General features: G+C 39.1%; 3 protein-coding genes and 1 pseudogene across 3 annotated transcripts; 2 read left to right on the top strand and 2 right to left on the bottom strand.

Moving 5' to 3' along the window:
• The first annotated feature begins 1,033 nt into the window (after positions 1-1,033).
• On the top strand, positions 1,034-7,646 carry LOC103957469 (TOM1-like protein 9). Its single transcript, XM_009369628.3, is given in 11 exon segments — positions 1,034-1,369; positions 2,158-2,236; positions 3,044-3,142; positions 3,246-3,359; positions 3,527-3,687; positions 4,345-4,420; positions 4,720-4,805; positions 5,663-5,854; positions 5,958-6,049; positions 6,052-6,456; positions 6,676-7,646. Coding segments are annotated over 11 exon segments (2,103 nt in total). The 5' UTR covers positions 1,034-1,268; the 3' UTR covers positions 7,374-7,646.
• Positions 7,487-13,111, bottom strand: LOC108867957. Its single transcript, XM_018649901.2, has 3 exons — positions 12,739-13,111; positions 12,549-12,625; positions 7,487-8,622 (listed from the first exon to the last, which is right to left on the bottom strand). Exons 1-3 carry the CDS (start codon positions 13,001-13,003, stop codon positions 8,371-8,373), a joined length of 594 nt encoding a protein of 197 aa, XP_018505417.2. The 5' UTR covers positions 13,004-13,111; the 3' UTR covers positions 7,487-8,370.
• Positions 8,503-11,260, top strand: LOC103957467 (protein PEROXIN-4). Its single transcript, XM_009369626.3, has 6 exons — positions 8,503-8,583; positions 8,843-8,903; positions 9,447-9,566; positions 9,643-9,771; positions 10,247-10,376; positions 10,935-11,260. The coding sequence occupies exons 2-6, from the start codon at positions 8,898-8,900 to the stop codon at positions 11,021-11,023; spliced, it is 474 nt and encodes a 157-aa protein (XP_009367901.1). The 5' UTR covers positions 8,503-8,583; positions 8,843-8,897; the 3' UTR covers positions 11,024-11,260.
• A 326-nt stretch (positions 13,112-13,437) lies between the features above and the next one.
• LOC103957468 lies at positions 13,438-19,416 on the bottom strand (annotated as a pseudogene).
• Between the last annotated feature and the right edge of the window lie 263 nt (positions 19,417-19,679).

Genomic DNA, 19,679 nt, shown 5'->3' with positions numbered 1-19,679 from the left:
ACGAAAGGTGGTCGAGGAATCACAGCGCTTCCAAGCCAACGTTGTTGGATCTCTAAGTACTTCAACGCAAGCGATGTACCATCCTGGACAAGCTTGGAGTTGTGATCACTGGAGGCATCGGAGCTCACAGCTTCATGTTGGTTAGGATTGCGAGGAGCTGCAAGCGCGGGCAGATTGACCTGTTGAGCTTTGTCGAGCCATGGTACAAAATTAGGGTTTTCAAAATGCGGAATTCCATAGGAAAACCTTATTAGGGGAATATCATCTACTAAAATCATATTTTGTAAATCAACGTGGTTGTTGATGATTGAATTATTATTTAAATACTGATTAATCTTGCATTATCCTTTGAATAAACATTATTGGGTGAAAATGTTTGGTACTATGGATAAAACCAATGTCCATTTTTAATTAAATAATGGATTATCACTATGTCGTTAAATTAATGGGTCGATATTATTAAAAAAAATGTTATTTTTATTTTAAATAAAGGTATCCTATCATAAAGTGATGATAAACTAATATCCCTCCTTATAGCATAGCGTGACATAAAAGAATATATTCGTGGGAATTCAAACTCGAGAGTTGAGAGCCCAGATTTTTTGTCGTCCAATAGGCCAATCTCTTTATCTCTAGAAATATTTAAAAAATAACGTGGGCATGTCATTTGGCTTTTGGTCAATGGCATCCGTTTGTTGAGCCCTGGCTTAGGTAACAACTACACCATGCTTTGAATTTTTGAGCCGCGATAATTTTGAAGTCATTTGTCAAAATTGCAACAAAAGATGTTGTCATGGGTGAAAAAACAGAAAAAAGAACCAAATGGAAAGTCGGTGACACAAAGATAACAGAATTAAAGAGTCAACCGTTGATGAAAAAAGGCAGGCCAAGCAAACGGTGTACAACAAGTACACCACGCACCACACCGCGGCACGCGAATCTCCGAACTTCCAATACGTGTCCTCACCTCATTGGCCTGTCAAATCTACTTCCATCCCCGATAAACAATTCAAGGAAAAAGGAAAACAATTCGGTGCCTCAACAACAGAAAAGAAAGAGGAAGCCAGCGATCTCTCACACAGAGGAACAGTTCTAGAGAGAGAGAGAGAGAGAGAGAAAGAGAGAAGCAGTTCTAGAGAGAGAGAGACGCCGGAAGAAAGATTCCGTCGTATTTTTAGAGTCTTCTGCGATTTGGTGGCAATCGGAGGCGGGTGGGTGTGGTATTCGGATCGCGGCGGCGACTTTCGGGCGGAGGAAGAGCAGGAGGGATGGTGAATTATATGGTGGAACGCGCCACGAGCGACATGCTAATCGGTCCTGATTGGGCCATGAACCTCGAAATCTGTGACATATGCAACCACGACCCTGTGTATGCGTCGCACTCGATTATAACTCTCTCTTTTGTTTAGCTTGATCCTTGCATCATTTTTGGGGTAACTATGTTTTTGATGTGTTTGTGATGATATATATGTATACTTTGAATCAAAGAGGGAGTGAAGATGTTGGTTGAATTTGATCGAACAGTTAACTTTGTGTTTGGTTGCTGATAGAATTCAAGGATAGAAGTGCAAAAAAAATGATAGGAAAGGATAGTAAAGAACAAATTCTGGCGATTTATTACAATTTTGTTTGTAAAATTGGATATGGTTGCGATTTAGTGGGTTCGATTGTGAGCGCGGGTTCGTATGATGTCATAAATTGGATCTTTCTGAATGTGGTCAGCTGAAATGTTAATTAATTTGATGCATTTTAATGGTTTTTTGACTGATTACTGGTCAGTGTGTACAATGGAGCTCAATATTTTACAATTGTAGGAGTGATTTGTAATGCTCGTTGTATATTTGTAGTAATAAGCATATACCATAGGTTTGGGGGCAACATAAACAAGCCATAGACATTGCTTTGATTGTTCGGAATGCCAAAGCTGCAAATGATGCACTTAAATGCTAATTCTTTTTCGTTATTTAGGATGTACACAAAGCATGTTAGACGTGATAGACATGAGAATGCCTTTTTCACCCTGTTGTGTTCGTATCAAGTGTTGTGCTTCTGATTTTAGTTATTGTCACGAGCTAACTGGATGTATGCTTCTCTAGATTGGATCTTTTAGTTGAAGATTACCTAGTTCAAACCATCTGTTTGGTTTTCATAAATCAGGCAAGCGAAGGATGTTGTTAAAGGTATAAAGAAGCGCCTTGGAAGTAAGAATTCAAAAGTTCAACTTCTTGCCCTTACAGTAAGCTCCATGGAACTGTTTCATTTTAATTAAGTGAAGTGGCCAATTTGGCTATCAATCCTTGTTGTTTTCAGTGCATTCTTTTTCATTTCTTTAAATTTTATACTTTATTTACCTAAAAAAATTTAGTCCCAGGACTCTTATTGATTAGTTTACTTGTCTTTTAATTAGCCATATATTTACGGGTTGAGTTGTGTTATTGTTTCCTTCAGCTTACGGTAAACTTGTTAATGGATGTGTGCGTGTGTGTGTATGTTTTTTTATTTATGAGCAATGCCTTTGCTTTTAGCATGGTGTATCTTATTTCTGTATTGTCATTGTATGTTTGTCAGTGCTTTATGTTCTTCCCTATTTGGGTCAAGTAATCATTGAGTTTTGATGTATTATGATAGATCTTTACTTACATTTCTTGTTGTATGCCTAGTGGATTTTTAATACCAGTGCTACTCTCATATGGAACAAATCATGGTTAAATTTTTGTACGGTGTGAAAACAGAAAATTTATTTTAGTAAGATGGACATGTTCCCGTGCGGATTACTCTTGTGTGTTTATACTTTATACTCGGTTCATAGAAGTGAAAAGAGATGAATGGCTTAGATCCAGCAGTCTAGAGAGTTGGCAGATTTAGAGTTTATATGCACACAAAAAAACTAGTTGATGGTCTACTGGAAATTTCACTGAATTTTATGTTCAATTCCTTTCTGCTGTAGATGCCATTTATATATTCACATTGTTTGTCATTGTTAACGAAATTTTATTACAGTGGTCTAAATTGGTTTTATTTTCGTCTGTTCACTACATTCTAGCTGTTGGAAACAATAATAAAGAATTGTGGAGACATTGTTCATATGCATGTAGCAGAGAAAGACCTCCTCCATGATATGGTTAGAATAGCAAAAAAGAAGGTAGCATATACCGCTCCAGCAGTCTGATCGTTTGTTAGTGCTATACAATATCACTTTCATTTCTATTTAAGTTTTCTCATAGTATTTATGATGCAAATTGTAGCCGGACTATCATGTCAAAGAGAAGATATTGATCCTGATAGATACCTGGCAAGAAGCTTTTGGGGGACCGAGAGCAAGATATCCACAATACTATGCTGCATACCAGGATTTGTTGGTATGTTCATTAAGAACAATTCTCAATTAATAAAACAACTTTATTATTAAAGCTTAATATGAGAAGCATTCATATTACATAATCAGTGTCAAATTGTTATTTCATTGCTTATATTCTGTTTTAGTGCTTGAATCTTCAACATTGTCTGAGTCAAAATATTTCTTCAGCGTTCTGGAGCAGTATTCCCTCAAAGATCTGAATCATCTGCGCCTGTATTCACACCACCCCAGACACAACCATTGTCAGCATTTCCTCAGAATTTGCAAAATCCAGATCGTCCGAGAGATGTAGCTGAGCCTTCTGCAGAGGCTGAGTTCCCAACCTTGAGGTGCACATGTAACTCCTTGTTCTGATTGAATGATGTCAAAACTTCTATGAGATTCTTTTTCTACGCATGTTAGTGATCCAATCACATAGGAATTTCGCTACATATGGCAGGCTTTATTGGCATCTTTAGACAGTTGCATTTAAGAGTAAAAGCTACGATGGAAGTATGAATATACAATGGTATGGTGGAAGTATGAATGTACTAGGTCTTTATGGTGAAAGGGGATTTTCTTTTTTGTGGAAGTATGAATGTACTGGTGGAAGTATGAATGCACTAGGTCTTTATGGTGAAAGGGGATTTTCTTTTTTGTTTTGGTCTTGCTGTCCTGTGTGGTTCAATGCAACTGATGTTTCATCCTTGATGAGACATGAATGCAAGTCAGGAATTTGGTTTTGGATGACAAAGCTTGGTTTTGCTTCTACTTGCATCTTTGATGGGTGGGATGTATCAAGTTTCAACCTTGCAGACTGGTTGTTTCCCATTTTAATGCTCTGAATGGTTTATCCTAAGAAATTTAGCAGTGAGAAATTTCAAATTAGAAGGAAACTGTTATTTCTTTATAGTGTGCAGCCACCGAAATAATGCAGTATGTATGTGTGTGTGTGTGTGTGTGTGTATATATCTCATATTTTAATTGATTTTTTTTTGTTTGGTTAGCTTGACAGAAATTCAGAATGCACGGGGTATCATGGATGTCCTGGCAGAAATGCTAACTGCAATAGATAACAAAGAGGTAAATGTATCGTTTTTGATATGAAGAAAATAATATTACAAATTTACAATGTGATATTGATTAAATGATGACAGCTGAAGTAATATTACTATGCCCTTTTCAAGTCGTTTGATAGATTTGGATAATACAACATGTTAATAAAGAGAAGAAAAAATTTAAATCCCCCTAAGCTGAATTTACTTGGATCTTTATCACGCTGGATGTTTCATCTATAAGGAACTGTGCAGTGAGGAAGATGCTTGAAGATCATAATTTCAATCTCCAGTTGCTTGTTGCTCAACTTTTCTTTCAATTTGCAGGGGCTTAGACAGGAGGTGATTGTTGATTTGGTTGACCAGTGCCGTACATATAAGCAGAGAGTGGTACACCTTGTTAACTCGACTGCGTAAGGCCACAACTATATTCCCAACTACCTTTCTTTTCTTTTCTTTTTTCCACAAAAAAAGGCAGTTGCCTATTTTGTGTTGGCTCTTTTTGTTGCATGGTGTATATTTGTGTATTATTGATCATATTGATTAAATAAGAAAACAAGAAGTTAAGTAATTATAGAAGTTTTAAGAAGGTGAGGAAGATTGTTAAACAAAAAGTGACTTGTATTTTATGGCATGATATAGGTTCCTTTGAACTAATATGCTACAGAATTCCAAATCCTTATTTTTTTATTTGTAGGAAATATACGGTATTGTGACTTCCAAAACTGTCTGGTATGTTATATTGTGATATAATCATTCAAGCCAATAAAAAACTTGAAATTAGTTTCCAAAAAAATAAAAATAAAAAATAAAAAAACTTGAAATTATGTCTGTGCATTAGATGCTTGCTCTGTAACAAACTAAACGAACAAAGGAACAAGCCTATTTAAGGACCTTAAATGGGAGTTGGTTTTGTTTTCATTTTTTTTTAATGAAATGTGTGTGTGTATGTTTATATGGTATAGGCATGATGTAGATGTTTATGATGGAAATTTTCTTTTAAAGTGAAGTTTAAATATGATCTAGATGTTTATCCGGGTTCTTTAATATCATCCATGTTAGATTTGCTTGAATGATAATTATAGGTTATATTGATATGTTTTCTGTTCTTTATGTGTAACTGCCACTGCAATTTTTCCCATTTCTTTACTTAGTAAAGGTTTTTGTTAGGGATGAATCACTTCTGTGTCAAGGATTCTTTATGCTTTATGTTCTTTATGTGTAACTGCCATGGCGATTTTTGCCCATTTCTTTACTTATTATTTGTTAGGGATGAATCACTTCTGTGTCAAGGGCTGGCGCTGAATGATGACTTGCAACGTCTTCTAGCCAAACATGAAGCCATTGCTTCTGGAAATCCAGTTCAGCCAGATAAACCCAAGCCTGCAGCTAACGGAGCACTTGTAAATGTTGGTGGTCCTCTAGTTGACACTGGAAATGACAGCAAACAGCCTGATGGGAGGTAATTAGGATTTTAATGCACGCACAGTCACTGCAATATATGGTGACTAATCCATTGGTGCTTGTTATCCATTGAAAATAGTAATGCCAGAATTTTTTTGCAGATCCGCCTCAAGTTCCGGTTCCGGTTCCGGTGCTAATCCACTTAATCAGTTATTGCTTACTGCCCCTCCAACTACTAATGGTTCAACTTCTACTGCAAGGCCGATCCCAGGATGGATCTTCTTAGTGGTGATGACTTTGTCTCCCCAAAGGCAGATGCTTCACTGGCTCTTGTTCCTGTGGGACAACAGCCAACTACTCCTGTTAATCAGCAGAATGCCCTTGCTCTTATCGACATGTTTGGCACTGAGAATGTCCCAAACCCTGTGAATACCCATCCTATTAATGCAGCCAGCCAACCCAATCCTTCACCCTCGCAATTCCCACAGCAGCAGAATTTTCAATCTCCACAAGCAGGATTTCTCCCGAATGGAAATGCCCCAATTATGGGGGTCCCTCAGTATGAGCAGTCTCCATTCGGACAAGGTGCTGCTCCTGCCTGGAATGGTCAGATGGTGCAGTCACAACCACTGCAGCAGCAGCCGGCTTCACCGGGTTATGGTGTGCTTTTCAATACTTTTTTGGTGTTTCAGTCTCCATACTGTTTGGTTTCATTTACATTCTTTTGTATATAGGAAGATGAAGCAAAGTATAATCCTATATTCCCGGCTAGTGCAAGTGATGTGCTTGCTATTGGTGGTTGTATTAGCCATGAAGAATGTTATTCGGTTTACACTTTTTAGAATAAGGTAACCTCTCACATTTCACATGATTGGACAGGTTCACCAACCAGTGGATCATTGCCACCACCTCCCTGGGAAGCTCAGTCAATAGATGATGGCAGCCCAGTAGCAGGTTCTCAATTCTCTCCACCCCCACTGCAAGTTAGTACCAAGGTGGTGGTCAATTCACCAGGTGGTTTCCATCCCCAGGGATCTCAAAGCGACCAGGTTGTAGGTATGTATATCCAGCCAATTACAACTACCCATTTGTCAGCAATCAATAACCAGGTTGGTCCTAGCAATCATTTGGGTTTGCCCTCTTCACCGGTCCAAGGGCCATACACGGGTATGACTCCACAAGCTATTCAAGCAGGCCAGATGACATCTATGTATCCTCAACAAGTGTATGGTGGTAATCAACTAGTCCCCTACGGCTACGATCAACAGCATCAAGCATACGCCCTTCAGCAACAGCAACAGCAATATCAACAACAGCAAGCCTACGCCCTTCAGCAACAGCAGCACGCATACGCCCTTCAGCAACAGCAACAACAGCAGTATGCCCTTCAGCAGCAAATGTACGGTCTTTCCGTTAGAGATGGTAATGGTATGAAAAACCCCTACCAGGTTTCCGCTCCATCTTATGTTCCACCAAGCAAGCCATCCAGGCCAGAGGATAAGCTATTCGGAGACCTCGTTGACTTTGCAAAACTGAAGCCAACAAAAACGACGCCTGGTGCAGCTGGTAGCGTCTGAAGTCATTACCGGTTTCACCCTTTTTCCTCCTTTATTTTGGCCAACAACTTAATTTTATTTTTGGTTTCTTTTCGCGTTCTTTTTCATTTTTGGTCTTTTTTCTCGATATATATATATATATATATAATTTTTTTGTTTGTTGGGCATTTGACTCCATAATCTGGGTTTGTGATTGGGAACGTGTACATTCTTTGTAGAAAAAAACCCCGATAAAAATGGGAGACCTCCATGTGATTTAGAGATTGAATTTTATATGAGATCTGCATTTTTTTTGTTTTTTTTTTCAGTTTTACTCTCCAAACCCTAATTTTTCTTTTTGTGTATTTTCTTGATTTACGTTTTCGTCTTATTTGGTGGGTGGCTGAATCTGTATCTAGTTTCAACAGTCAACGACTAGACTAATTCAAAGCCTAATGTTCCTCGTAGTAAATCATCCGATCCGGTGCCAATTGAACTTATCACCTGTCGGACTTTAGATGTGACACAATAAAAACCGCATCTTGCCTCCTTTGACTTTGTAAAAGGACTCCAGAGTAAATCGTATATAATTAAGGAAAATTAATGAAAAATTTTTGAAATTTTTAATTTTAACGATAAGGACAAAATAAAGGTGAAGTGAATAGTATTAGGTTTAACTTTTTAATATAAAAATGTGATTTTTTGTTAAAGTAAATAGTACTGTGAGCTTTTCCTGGTGCAATTCCATATTTGTTGGTTTAGGTTTTTTTTATTAACCACAATTGTAAAATTTTATACACCTTCTATTTGAGTCGGTAGTGTCAAGTGCTTGACAACCTCAAGGGTAGATATGAACGCTCGTAACCACGTTTGCAAAGTAGATGATTAAGTTGTGAATGTAAATATTAGTGTATTTTACCAATTTTTCTTCTGAAACTTGTATTACAGGGCTCATTTTCCGAGACCTAATATCCCTCTATTTACATTATGATACGTTGTCAACCATATTTTTGGTCAAATGCCCTATGTTTTTTTTCGGTCAATATCTCATGTGTCTGACCAAAAAAGAAAGGAAACTATTGTTTGGTGACAAAATATAATCGGAAACGTGGCGGGTGCTGATTCGTCGGTGTTTCCCTATTCCATGTCCCTTTTCGCACCGTATATCAAATCCCATTCCTAACCCGACCGTAAAGAAATCGATCGTCGATCTTCGTCTCTCCCGAGGAAAGCAAGTCTCTCTCTCTGCAAGGTAAGCTTCTGGGATTTCAATCCGTTGTTCAAATATTTCCTGCAAAAATAAAAATTTACGTTATAACCCCCTGAGTTACATTAAATTGCATATGCTGCCCCTTTTCAATCGAATTGTATCGATTCGGTTTTTCCAGAGGTTTTGGTTTTGGATGCGTGTGGCGAAATCAAAACTTCCAATCAACTCAAATTTCCAATTTTTATTTATTTATTTATATTATTTTTTGTTAATTTTGTGAGAATGTTGTGATTGTGTTCAGGTAGTGGGGCTTTGTGGTGAAGCGCTGCGATTTGAGTTCCCAGGCAACAATCAACATGCAGGTTAGCCCAGCTTCTTGTTTTGGCCGGTCGGGTTATAGTTAGAATTCATTGGACTGGTTTTTCGGGTTTATTTTCGATCGGGTGTTCATCCGAATGCTGTTTAGCTTAAGAGCATATAGGGATATGAGGGTTGTTAGTCAAACTAATTGTTAGCTCGAAATGTGCTCCAAGTGGGTGAAAGTTTTATGGCTGAAAGTGGATTCGGTTAGAGGGAGGATTGCCGGAAAAATGTGGTAGAAGGGTGAGAGATGGAGGGAGAGTGAATGTGGGTTCGAGGAAAAAGCAGTGTTTGCTTTGTGGAGAGGAAGTAGACGGTGAGGCCTTATGGAGCGGAATTATGGACATGAATGACTGGTATATAAAATCGTGAAATACAATCATGTATCTTAGATGGCAGTGAAGCTAGTGCGAATGGTGAACTTTAGTGGCTAGCCGGGTGTTGCTGTTATACAGCGTCTTCTCTGCTTCTGGTCTTGGATTGGTGTAATGCATAGCTTTTTAAACCATGCGGTGAAACCGTTTTGAACAAGTAAGTTTTTGCAGGCATCAAGGGCAAGGCTTTTCAAGGAATACAAAGAGGTGCAGCGTGAGAAAGTTGCTGATCCAGATATTCAATTAGTTTGTGATGACACAAACATATTTAAATGGACTGCTCTCATCAAGGTAAGCTCCGTCATTACAAAGAAAACTTCTTGGGGTGTATTGTTTGACCTTATTTGTCCATTTATTTTGCCTTTAGGGTCCATCAGAGACCCCATTTGAGGGCGGTATATTCCAGCTTGCTTTTGCGGTTCCTGAGCAGTATCCTTTGCAACCTCCACAAGTCAGGTTCTTAACAAAAATATTCCATCCAAATGTGCATTTCAAGGTACGAAATCTTTGTATGACAACATCTAATCTGTTTGGAAATCTGAGGAATCTGGCTGAGTTGTGAAATTAGTAAAGTAAGTAGGTGGGAGCTTAGTGATTCTGTCCATGGATGGAAGAGTGATGGAATATATGGATATGTTGTTCAACACCAATGATTAGGAGTCAAAAGTTTCTTCAACTATCGTTTTATTGAGCTAAGACTACCTGAAGCTCTTTTATACTTTTTTTTTCCTAGGCAGAAATGTAGAAGTGTTTTCAAACCTCGTTTGTAGCGTCTTTTCTTGAAAATGAATAGCGTGTCAAAGCTTACTGAGATTTCATTTGGTCAAATGTTTGGTACACTGTACCGGCATTACCCTCTGACAAATGACGAGATCACCAGATGAAAAATAGATTGGACACTAAATGTTTAATGCACTGTTGTAAACATATCAAGTATTGTTTCATTTTCCTAAAGTTGTTTTCTAGTGCAGACAGGAGAGATTTGCCTTGATATTTTGAAGAATGCATGGAGCCCTGCTTGGACACTCCAATCTGTTTGTAGGGCTATAATCGCTTTAATGGCACATCCAGAACCTGATAGCCCACTGAACTGTGATTCAGGTACGTGGACTCGCATATTATGTATACGAGCATTGGATTTCTAAGACGCAGGAGCTCAATTTTTGTTTTTCCATCCCCCGTGCTTTGTGAGCCATCGTTATCTATTCTCAAGCCAACGACCGGAAACCTGAGCTCTGTTCACATGGATGAACTAGGATTCTGAAACTAGGGGTCAAAGGACGTAAATGATAGTTGTCTGAGACTAGTGCACCGTAGTTTACTTATGAAAGTTAATCCGATTTTCCATATCCGCTTTTGTTAGGAAGAAAGGAGAGAATTTTAAAGAACTTGGGCGCAGGCGCCGCCCAAAGACAGTAGGTTTTCCCTTATTGATTTTCCGTATCCGCTTTTGTTAGGAAGAAAGGAGAGAATTTTAAAGAACTTGGGCGCAGGCCCCGTCCTCCCTTATTGATGCATTTGTATTTTAGGATATGAAATTCTCGTGGCTTCCCCAATTCTGCGTTATAATTGGTGCTAGGTTTGAGTTAATGCACAAATTGCTGTCTGTTTCATTCTCTTATCTTCTGTTTTAGTTAACTGGTGTTGCTTGTGTGGCAGGCAATCTTCTGCGTTCTGGCGACTTCCGAGGGTACAATTCCATGGCCAGAATGTACACCAGGCTAGCCGCCATGCCGAAGAAAGGCTGACGACGCTGGGTGCGCTGTAGTTTTTTGTCCTTCAATTTTAGGAGCAGCTTGTATGTGATTGTATTGCCTAATTTTATGCACGAAGTTGCACATAATGTACAACCTCGGCACATGTTAGCTTGGAGGTTTTTATACATCATGATTTGATTGTGAATTTGTGATCGACGAAACCGAAAACTAGTCGTTTAAGAATGCTGTTGTAATAATAGTCCGTACTACCAAAAGATTTTTCCGAAACGACGATGAATTATTTCAGCCTTGACGATATATTATCAGAGAGTATATTGCTTAAGCCCAAAACCGATTGGATCTGAGTAACAGATGAACACTGGGTAAGTAGATTAGTAAGAAACGACGAACGGCACGATTGCAACCACGGCCTTACTGCTTCAGAAACTGGTCGAACCAGTCACGGGCCTCGGTTACCATGAGCGGGGTCATTCGGTGGCTGATTCCGGCCGTGCTACTAACTGCATTACGATATTGTTTGTGTTTGGATGAACAAATATGACAACGGTAGACGGCCATGAGTATGAAGGAAGGTTTGAACAGAAGAACAGCTGAATCAGAGGATCTAAATGCAGTTGAGGATGGTAAATTTCGACCTGCCTTTCAAGAATCAATCCAAGTGATTTCTAGGTGCTTTTATTGTAAATTTCGACGTGCTTCTAGTAAAAGCTCTTATGAGCGCAAGTGAGGTTAGTTTGGTACTATGTGCGATGAGAATAAACAGCTATAAAATAAAGCAGCTAGTAGTTGGGTAAACTTTTTCTGTAAAAGGACTTTCTTTCTCGAACTCTCATTCTCCTCCCCCCTCGTTTTCTTCGGGCTTTTTATCATCAATATCCATTTTCTCCGTCTTCATTTGCCCAGAAAAAATAGCGTCTTCCTCGATGATATCGACATCATCCCACCTGCACCTCCCAAAAAGCTAGCCCTTCCAATACCCAGATAGAAAACTTCCCAGAAGATTAATATTGGATTTTGGGCAAAACCTGTCAAGCCCAATATTCCCAACTAACAAAATTGGGTTCTGGGTATGGTTGCATCGTGGGGTGGGGATGGGGAGTTGATGGTGCGAGAGAGGAGATAGGTGAAGAGGGTAGGTGGGGATTCGAAAAGGGTTAGACTCTCGAATCCTTCTCTCCTGCGATCGAAGCAAAGGAAAGGAATCGAATAACACAGGAGTTTTGATGTGGCTGGAGATGGAGGCTTCCAGATGATTTGTTGTCTTATGCTTTACAGCATCCTAATTATTTACTTCCTGACTCTGTGTGTGTTTTTGTCTTATATTTTTAATCGATGGCTGCAGAATTTGGTAGATTTAGCTGCTTCCCGGTGAATTGCAAAAACCGCTTTTTGAAAGCAGCAAATAGCTGCTTCCACTTTTCAGCTATTTCTGACCGTGGCTTAGGAAATAAGCAGTCTTTGGCTCTGTTACCAAACACAATTTTGAGGCCCTTAAAAAAATTTAAGCAGTACCAAACTGGTACAAAGCATTTCCAAATGGGAACCAGATTCGAACCTCACTGAAGCTTGGTGGATTAGCCTCCTGAAACAACGGATTCGCCACCGGTTTGGCCGGCTCGACCAACATTGGAACTGAAAGGAATCCAAAACGTCTCACATTACCAAAATTTTCTACTGATTCCCTCAAATTTTCTCACCAGCCAAACACAAAATTAAGGAAAGAAAATGTCCGCCAATTCACTCACCTTCGCCCGATCGTCTGCTCCGCAGAACTTTGAGGAACTCCGAGCGAAGCTTCCGAGCTTCCTCCATTTCGCTCACGTCACAGTCGCTGAGTCTTGATCTGCTGCTTCTGGCCTGTGACTTGGGCCGGTAATTATAAGAAAGTTTTGGCGGGGAGGGTGGTACGGTGAGACATGTGTGGGACGGAGGAGGGGACACGTGTGCGAGCGTGGTCTTTGGTGAGTGGGGAGCTTGTTGATGAGCAGTGATGAGTAAATGGGTCCTCATCACGCTGCTGCCTTTTCCTCCAGAAACGAATATTATTTATTACTGAATAATAATAAATACAAATTATGAAAACCTTTTTGGGGTGCGATCAAATTCTTTATCGCTCTGGTTGGCAGCTGAGAAAATTTTGTGGGAAAATATTTTGATTGGTTTTCTTTTCTTGCGGATTAAATTTTATTGTTTAAAAATGTTATTATTGTTGTTTGTGATCTGTGATCTGTTTAATTTTTAATTTTCAAAGTCATTTGAAACCAGTCAGTTTTTACGTTTGCCTATCATAGTTGTGGTCTTTTACTTTTGGCAAGAGTCTTCTAGGTCCTCGATGGGTGAACTATCGTGACGAAATCATCAGCTAATCTATTTTTTAGAGAAAACAAAGCGTAAACATGTGAGAGTTTTATATACTTTCAAGACCAAAAAAAATATTTAGCCACAAAGAAAATTTATCTTATCATTGATGTATATATGTATAATACAATAATAAAGATAAAACATATAATTATATACAACCAAGACACTTCGTAATCTCTCCTCATAAGATAAGGCATACAAGAATAGTCCTCCAATGGTTTTGTTAGATATGGCCGACCGATATTGGAAGAGTGAAGTATCAAAAACATGATGACAAGAGTACATGCTCTGAATTACTTGAGCGACTAAGTTCTTTAAGAATTAGTAATTTGGAAACTATTTTGGCATTTACATCATTTTCTCAAATTTCCCAGCAACCAAACAGAAATTTTTGGTATTCGATTGAGTGAATTGGGTTCATGTGCTCGTCTCCTTATGGTGAAGAACCCTAATGGAGCCAAATTCTGTTTGAACGAAAAATCAAACAAAAAAATGAAAGTGGTAGGAAGCAACATTCAAACAAACAAAACAATTAGAACGAAAATCCAGTTTAAGGAAGATGCAAGGAAGCTCCACCAATACGGTAATCGTACTGTGGCATGGAATGGCATCTGGGAACAGTGCTTTCATGGGATTGGCTTTTTCTAGCTCTTCTACCAGATTACCAGGATTCCAACCCTAGTCATTAAAAGAGATCCAACGGTTAATATCAACAATTATTGTGAGATTTGAACACTTATGTATTGAGATGGGAAACCCAAAAAAAGCACTTTATCATACAACAGCGGAAATGCATAACAAAACTGAAAGAAGCTCTTTCGAGAATTAATTTATGCCAAGAGAAAAAGGGTCTAGCCCTCATTAGTTTACGAAAGTTCGTTTTTACTAACTGCAAGACCTAAGATCAAATGATATGGCAGGAAATCATGCTAAAGTGTCTCGAAAGAGGCACGGTGGTACCATTTGAGTTTGGAGCTACTTCTACCCTAAGTTACAACCGGTATTGGTTTGAGTGCTCAGTATTATTTCTCAATGGGCAATCCAACCTTTAGAGTGAGATCATTGTCACCAGAAGTGACTGTTGTTACCGGCTGAAGAATTTTACCGTTTGCTGATGAAAGAGGAGATTTCACAATACCGTTGCTGTAGGCCTCTTTCTGGTACCTGGGTTCAGTGGTAGGTTTTGCTGTTCCAACCTGTACGGATGCTTTCTGGCTTACCCTCTCCCTTTTGCCTTGGGAGAACACATTGTTTCTGCAAAGTCAAAGACAAACGACTCACTCTTGTTAGGCTTGCTGGATGCATGAAGGAAGAACAAAGTCAATCAACAGTCACAAAATAGAACTTTTTACAGTCCCCAGGTTTCCTTTTTAACCCTGTCCTAAAGCTTTAATAAAGACAACAAGATTCCTGTCAATAAGTTTGGTATTGGGCCACTATAACATTTCGAATTGCAAATTTCGGGACTTAGCTGCAAAGAAATCTTCCAAAGACTAAAACAAGATGTTGATGTGGGGAATTCAACACCCCGAAAACCATCTATATCCATGACTAAAAATGCACATTCATTCTAGAAAGTCTGCTAGTTACAGTAAAAGAAGACATGATCGGCCAAGTTTCCACAACGCTCTGAACCGGTAGAAAAATATAGGAGCGAAGCCAAACTGATCTCTTCCTTGTAGGGTGTTCTCATAGTATTAAGTTCTCAAAAATATTCACAAAGCACATGGGTATTTGTTTTTCGACAATCATAAGTTTAGAATTGTAACTTGGAGAAGCTCACCTTTTATGCTCCCCCGCGTAATAAGATGGTTAAGGCAATCTCTGAACCCTGTCAGAACAAGCCTTTCCTGTTCCACGTAAACCTCTGTGAAACCTATATCCTGAGTTGACTTCTGAGGCATACTTGGATTATCGGTTCCAGCACCATTTGGCAATCCAGCTTCCATAAACATCTTATCTTGTTCATCACACATCAGGGCAAGAGTTCCAGGTGACATTGGCCTACTATCTTGCACATCACCTCCATTCGATCCAGAAAATCTACTAGCATTTCTATCTGCTTGATTCACTCCTATATGGTCATCATGCTGCTTATCATGTTCCATTTTATGTTTATTCCCCTCTTGAGTGGATGAAGTGGCATTAGTCTTATCAATTGTCTCTCTTTCCCTATTTCCTGGACAGATTAAATTAGCAAATTCAAAACCGAATCACATATTTTAAAGACCATATGTAGAATATCTAGCATTCACTGTAGCAACTAAAAGGTGGGAGAAAGAGAGGCAGGAAGTTTTCCTCCCCAAGGAAATCAAAAATTCACAAATCTATTGATTAGTCTGAAATAAACAGAAGCCCGGGTGAAAATGGCACAATGAAAATACAAGAGAAAAACATATACTCGATTTTGGTCAATAACCATGAGCTCCTTTTTCTTGGGCCCTTTAGAAACAGCCTCTTGTTCATTTACTTTTAAAACTATGATAAGGCAGTTTTAGTTGGAAAGCAAGTTTTCCAAAACCAAACTGAATAGAATTGTCTTTCCAAAAACAACAGAGTTCCATGCCTTGGAATAATAGCCTTTCAGTCAACTGATTACCTAAAAATTTGTCATCTTGGGAGAGCCCATTAGGACAGTAGGGTTCTAGCAGTGTCCTCAAAATATTTTAAACAAAGAATAAAAAAGAGCTCTAAAAACTCAAAAGTGAAATGAGATGCACATGCATTGCCAAGAGAATAAAGGAATCTAATTGACTTGTGTATATAACCAAAACCTGCAAGTGCCTTTGCAGCTGCTCCTGCAACTACAACCAAACGTGAGCACAGATCCTTTACGTTTTTTGGTTGGATGATGTCCGCCAATGGAGATCTTCAGTCACAAAACATGATGATTAGTATATTTTGAAAGAAAATAAAGCAAACTTTTCAATTAACAATGTTGAGAAAAGTAACACACCTGTATGTAGTTGTTTTTGAAGGTCTTGATACTGCTGCATTAGCAGCGTGAAAGATAGGAACAGACAACTGAGAAGAAGAGGTCATAGGAGGTCTTAGATGATTTTCCTGATAAAATTCAATTAAAAAATAAGGTTAACACGAAGCCTGTTAGCTTAAGAAATAGATGGAATGAAAATGGAAGCAAGAATAATGAACTGAATCTGAATTTAATCTGGAAGGGATTGCCATATTCCACAAGCATTTTTGTAGAATAATGATCATTAGCTTAGCCTGAGCTAAAAAAAATGTGAACAATGATCTTAGCTTTCATGAGCTAAGGTCAAGCAAGTATTAATAATTGCAATACTGGACTTTTTGAAGCCTGACAAGAACAACTTATCAAAATATTCAACGCCAAACACACAACTACCCAAAACTTAACAAAGATGTATTCAAGTACTTGAAGAAAAATTGTACCTGTTGAGATTGTGCAATCGGATGAGTGGATTGATTTCCAGTGGTAAAATAAAGTTCGTAGCCTTTTCTTTTTCTGGACACAAGAGGGGTCCCGTAACCAGAGGTTCCAATGGCCCCACTAATGGCTGCATTGGCCTGTTGCATGTAGGCCACAGTATTGTGGCCTTCATGATAGAGAGCTCTTCTCTCTTCGCTTCCTTCAAAGTTCTTGCAGTCCATGCATTTACAATTTTCGGAGCATAGAATATTGGCTTGGAAGCACTCACAATACTTCTTGAGGCAGCCTGATTTCTTACAGTGGCATCCTTTGTTGTGCCTTCCAGCTGCTTGAATTTCCCCAGCATCTTCCTGAATTTGTTATAAGAAACTATTAATGCACACTGAGCTGAATTAATGTTATAATGACAAACATCAATAACTAGACTAAACATTAAGCGTGTACTATGCTTGCACCTCCTTGTTTTCTCACCATCATAAGAACTTCGTAAAAGTCAATCCAAGGGCACAGATGAAGCTACAAATGAGTCAGATTACATACCCTACCATCACGAGATTCTTGTGGGCTGCTAGCAATCTTTGGTTGGAAGGCATTTGGATTACGCTCTAAAATTGCTCCACGTGCGTCCTGCCTAGCAGCTTCATTGTCCACATTATTGTGACAATTCGAGCAGTTACAACCTTCACAATAAATTCCAGCTGTAAAGCACTCACAGTACCTACAAGATTGTCAAGTTCTGAGTTTAGGTACTAAAGAATGGGGATAATTTGAAACATATAAAGTACTAGAAAATAAAGGTGACATCATTTTGTATTTGATAGTAACTTAAAGAGGATTTATCAACTCAACCATTAATTCCACAAATTATCTCATTCCAATATGCATATGGAACGAAAAGACCATATTGAGGGATAGAGGTTTCCCAATATAAATCTACAGAGAATTCACATTCAAGCTTGCAGCTTTATGTAAGCAAATTGAAGCATCATTGAGAATATCTGTTTGTTTACATGTTAATGGACCACGAGCTGCGTTTCCACCATAAAGCATTTTGACATTTTCACTTGGAAAAACATGTACTCTACATGAAAGGGTTAAACTGAATATCAAGGTTTCAGTGTATAAGAGAATTCACAAGATATGCAAAAGGTGAGATGAAGAGCCCAGGACCAAAATGCAAATATCTATAACATCTCCCCCACTCTCCAGATGTGAGGTGAAGAGATCATCCACAAAGGATTTTTTGGCATCCAAGTTTCAAATTAACAAGATACCGAAAACAAATACAAATCGCAAATGGAGCAATCTAATGCTAAAAGTTATGAAGAGGAGGAGATGTCCTTACAACTTCAGGCACCGAGAGTTTTTACAGTTGCACTGCTTCTGCTTCTTTGGAGTACAATCTTTTCCATCACCACGTTGGCGTGATAAAGGAGATTCTTGTTTGCTGAAGAGAAACACATGCACACAAAGGTCAAGAAAAGTATAATACAACAAATCTCACAATCAGGAAGCTTTAAACATAACTTAATTAGAGAGAAACAAAAGAAATGAACAATAATTAACAGTAAACGATATAAAACCGAAGTAGAATATCGAAGAGAATGTCAAAAGCAGAGCTTCCACCTCTCTATGATTAAGATAGTAGGAAATTCTTGTACTTTCAGATAAGTTATTAAACAACATTACCGATATCAATAATATATCTGAAAATCTTAACACAATTTCTCATAAATGTACAATGTAAACTCCCTTAGCAACCACATTTACCATTCAAGCATAAAATTACCAATTTTGCACTATTTTTCTACCACAAGATCATATTGGCATTACATCAAAGCCTATCTCAACATTTCCAATATTCACTACCAAATTCAACCAAATAAACTTCAAATTCAAACAAATAAGTCCAAATATGATCAAAATTCATGAAATTTACCTCACTTGCGAAAGCTTGTGCACCGGGTGCGGAATCCGAACGTTTGCAGGACGGCGCGGGACTCGGCCGAGCTTGAAACTGCGGAATCGCCGGCGGCGGCGTTAACTGCTTCGAGGAATGGACCGCCACCGGCTGCGGCGACTGTAAATGCAAATGCAACTGTGGTTTTGCCTGTGAGATTTGTGGCTGCTGCTGCGCCACTGACGGTGTCTGTAGCTGTAGCTGTACGTCCGGCACCGCCGCACTCGCCGACGCTCGACACAGCGTCGTGAAATCCAATTGCCTCGCCAATTTCTTGGGCGCGACTTCGGAGACCGTTTCGCTCTGCTCCATTAATCTCCAATAAATTCAAAAACCAACATGCACAATTAGCCTCCCAAATTCGCATTTAATTTCCAATACACAAATTCTCAAAACCCTTCGAGAAATAATTCCACCGCGCACGCCATCCGTAACGTAGAAACGGTGTCGTTTCGGAGCTCAATCATCACCGGAGACCGTCGCGGAGCGACGGCGGCGATTAGGCGGCGATTTCCACTACCGAAAAAGCAGCCATAAAATTTTGAAAAAAAAAGGTTTGAAATTTCTGAAGGAGCTCGATTTTTATCTGCTGAAAATCTCGAACCGGATCAGAGAATTACAGAGACTGAAGAGAATCGGAAGAGAATCCGAAGAATTGGGGAAGATAGAGCTAGCTCTCGAACTTTTGGTCTTTTTCACTTTCACTCCCTCTCGATGTTTTTTGAAATTGAATTTCCTAAATAATGGAGGGCTGGATGAGAGCGATGTCTGATCTGACGGTGTGGATTGAAATCTCGGTTGGACAGTCAAGACTGGGTGGGACCGTGGGAGAGTGAGGAGTGGTGGCCAGCCGTTGGATCTGGAGGAGCTTTAGGTTTTATTCTGTGAGAGCGACGCAAGTGGAATTTGGCGCTAATTAGAGTCCGGAAAGCGTAGCGTCGGAGGTCAGTGGG

The sequence above is a fragment of a genome, unplaced genomic scaffold (assembly GCF_019419815.1).
Source record: "Pyrus x bretschneideri cultivar Hongxiangsu unplaced genomic scaffold, Pyrus_bretschneideri_v1 Contig1, whole genome shotgun sequence".
NCBI classification, from domain to species: domain Eukaryota; kingdom Viridiplantae; phylum Streptophyta; class Magnoliopsida; order Rosales; family Rosaceae; genus Pyrus; species Pyrus x bretschneideri.
The sequence above is the reverse complement of the archived record's forward strand: the minus strand, read 5'-3'. Positions and strand labels throughout refer to the sequence as shown.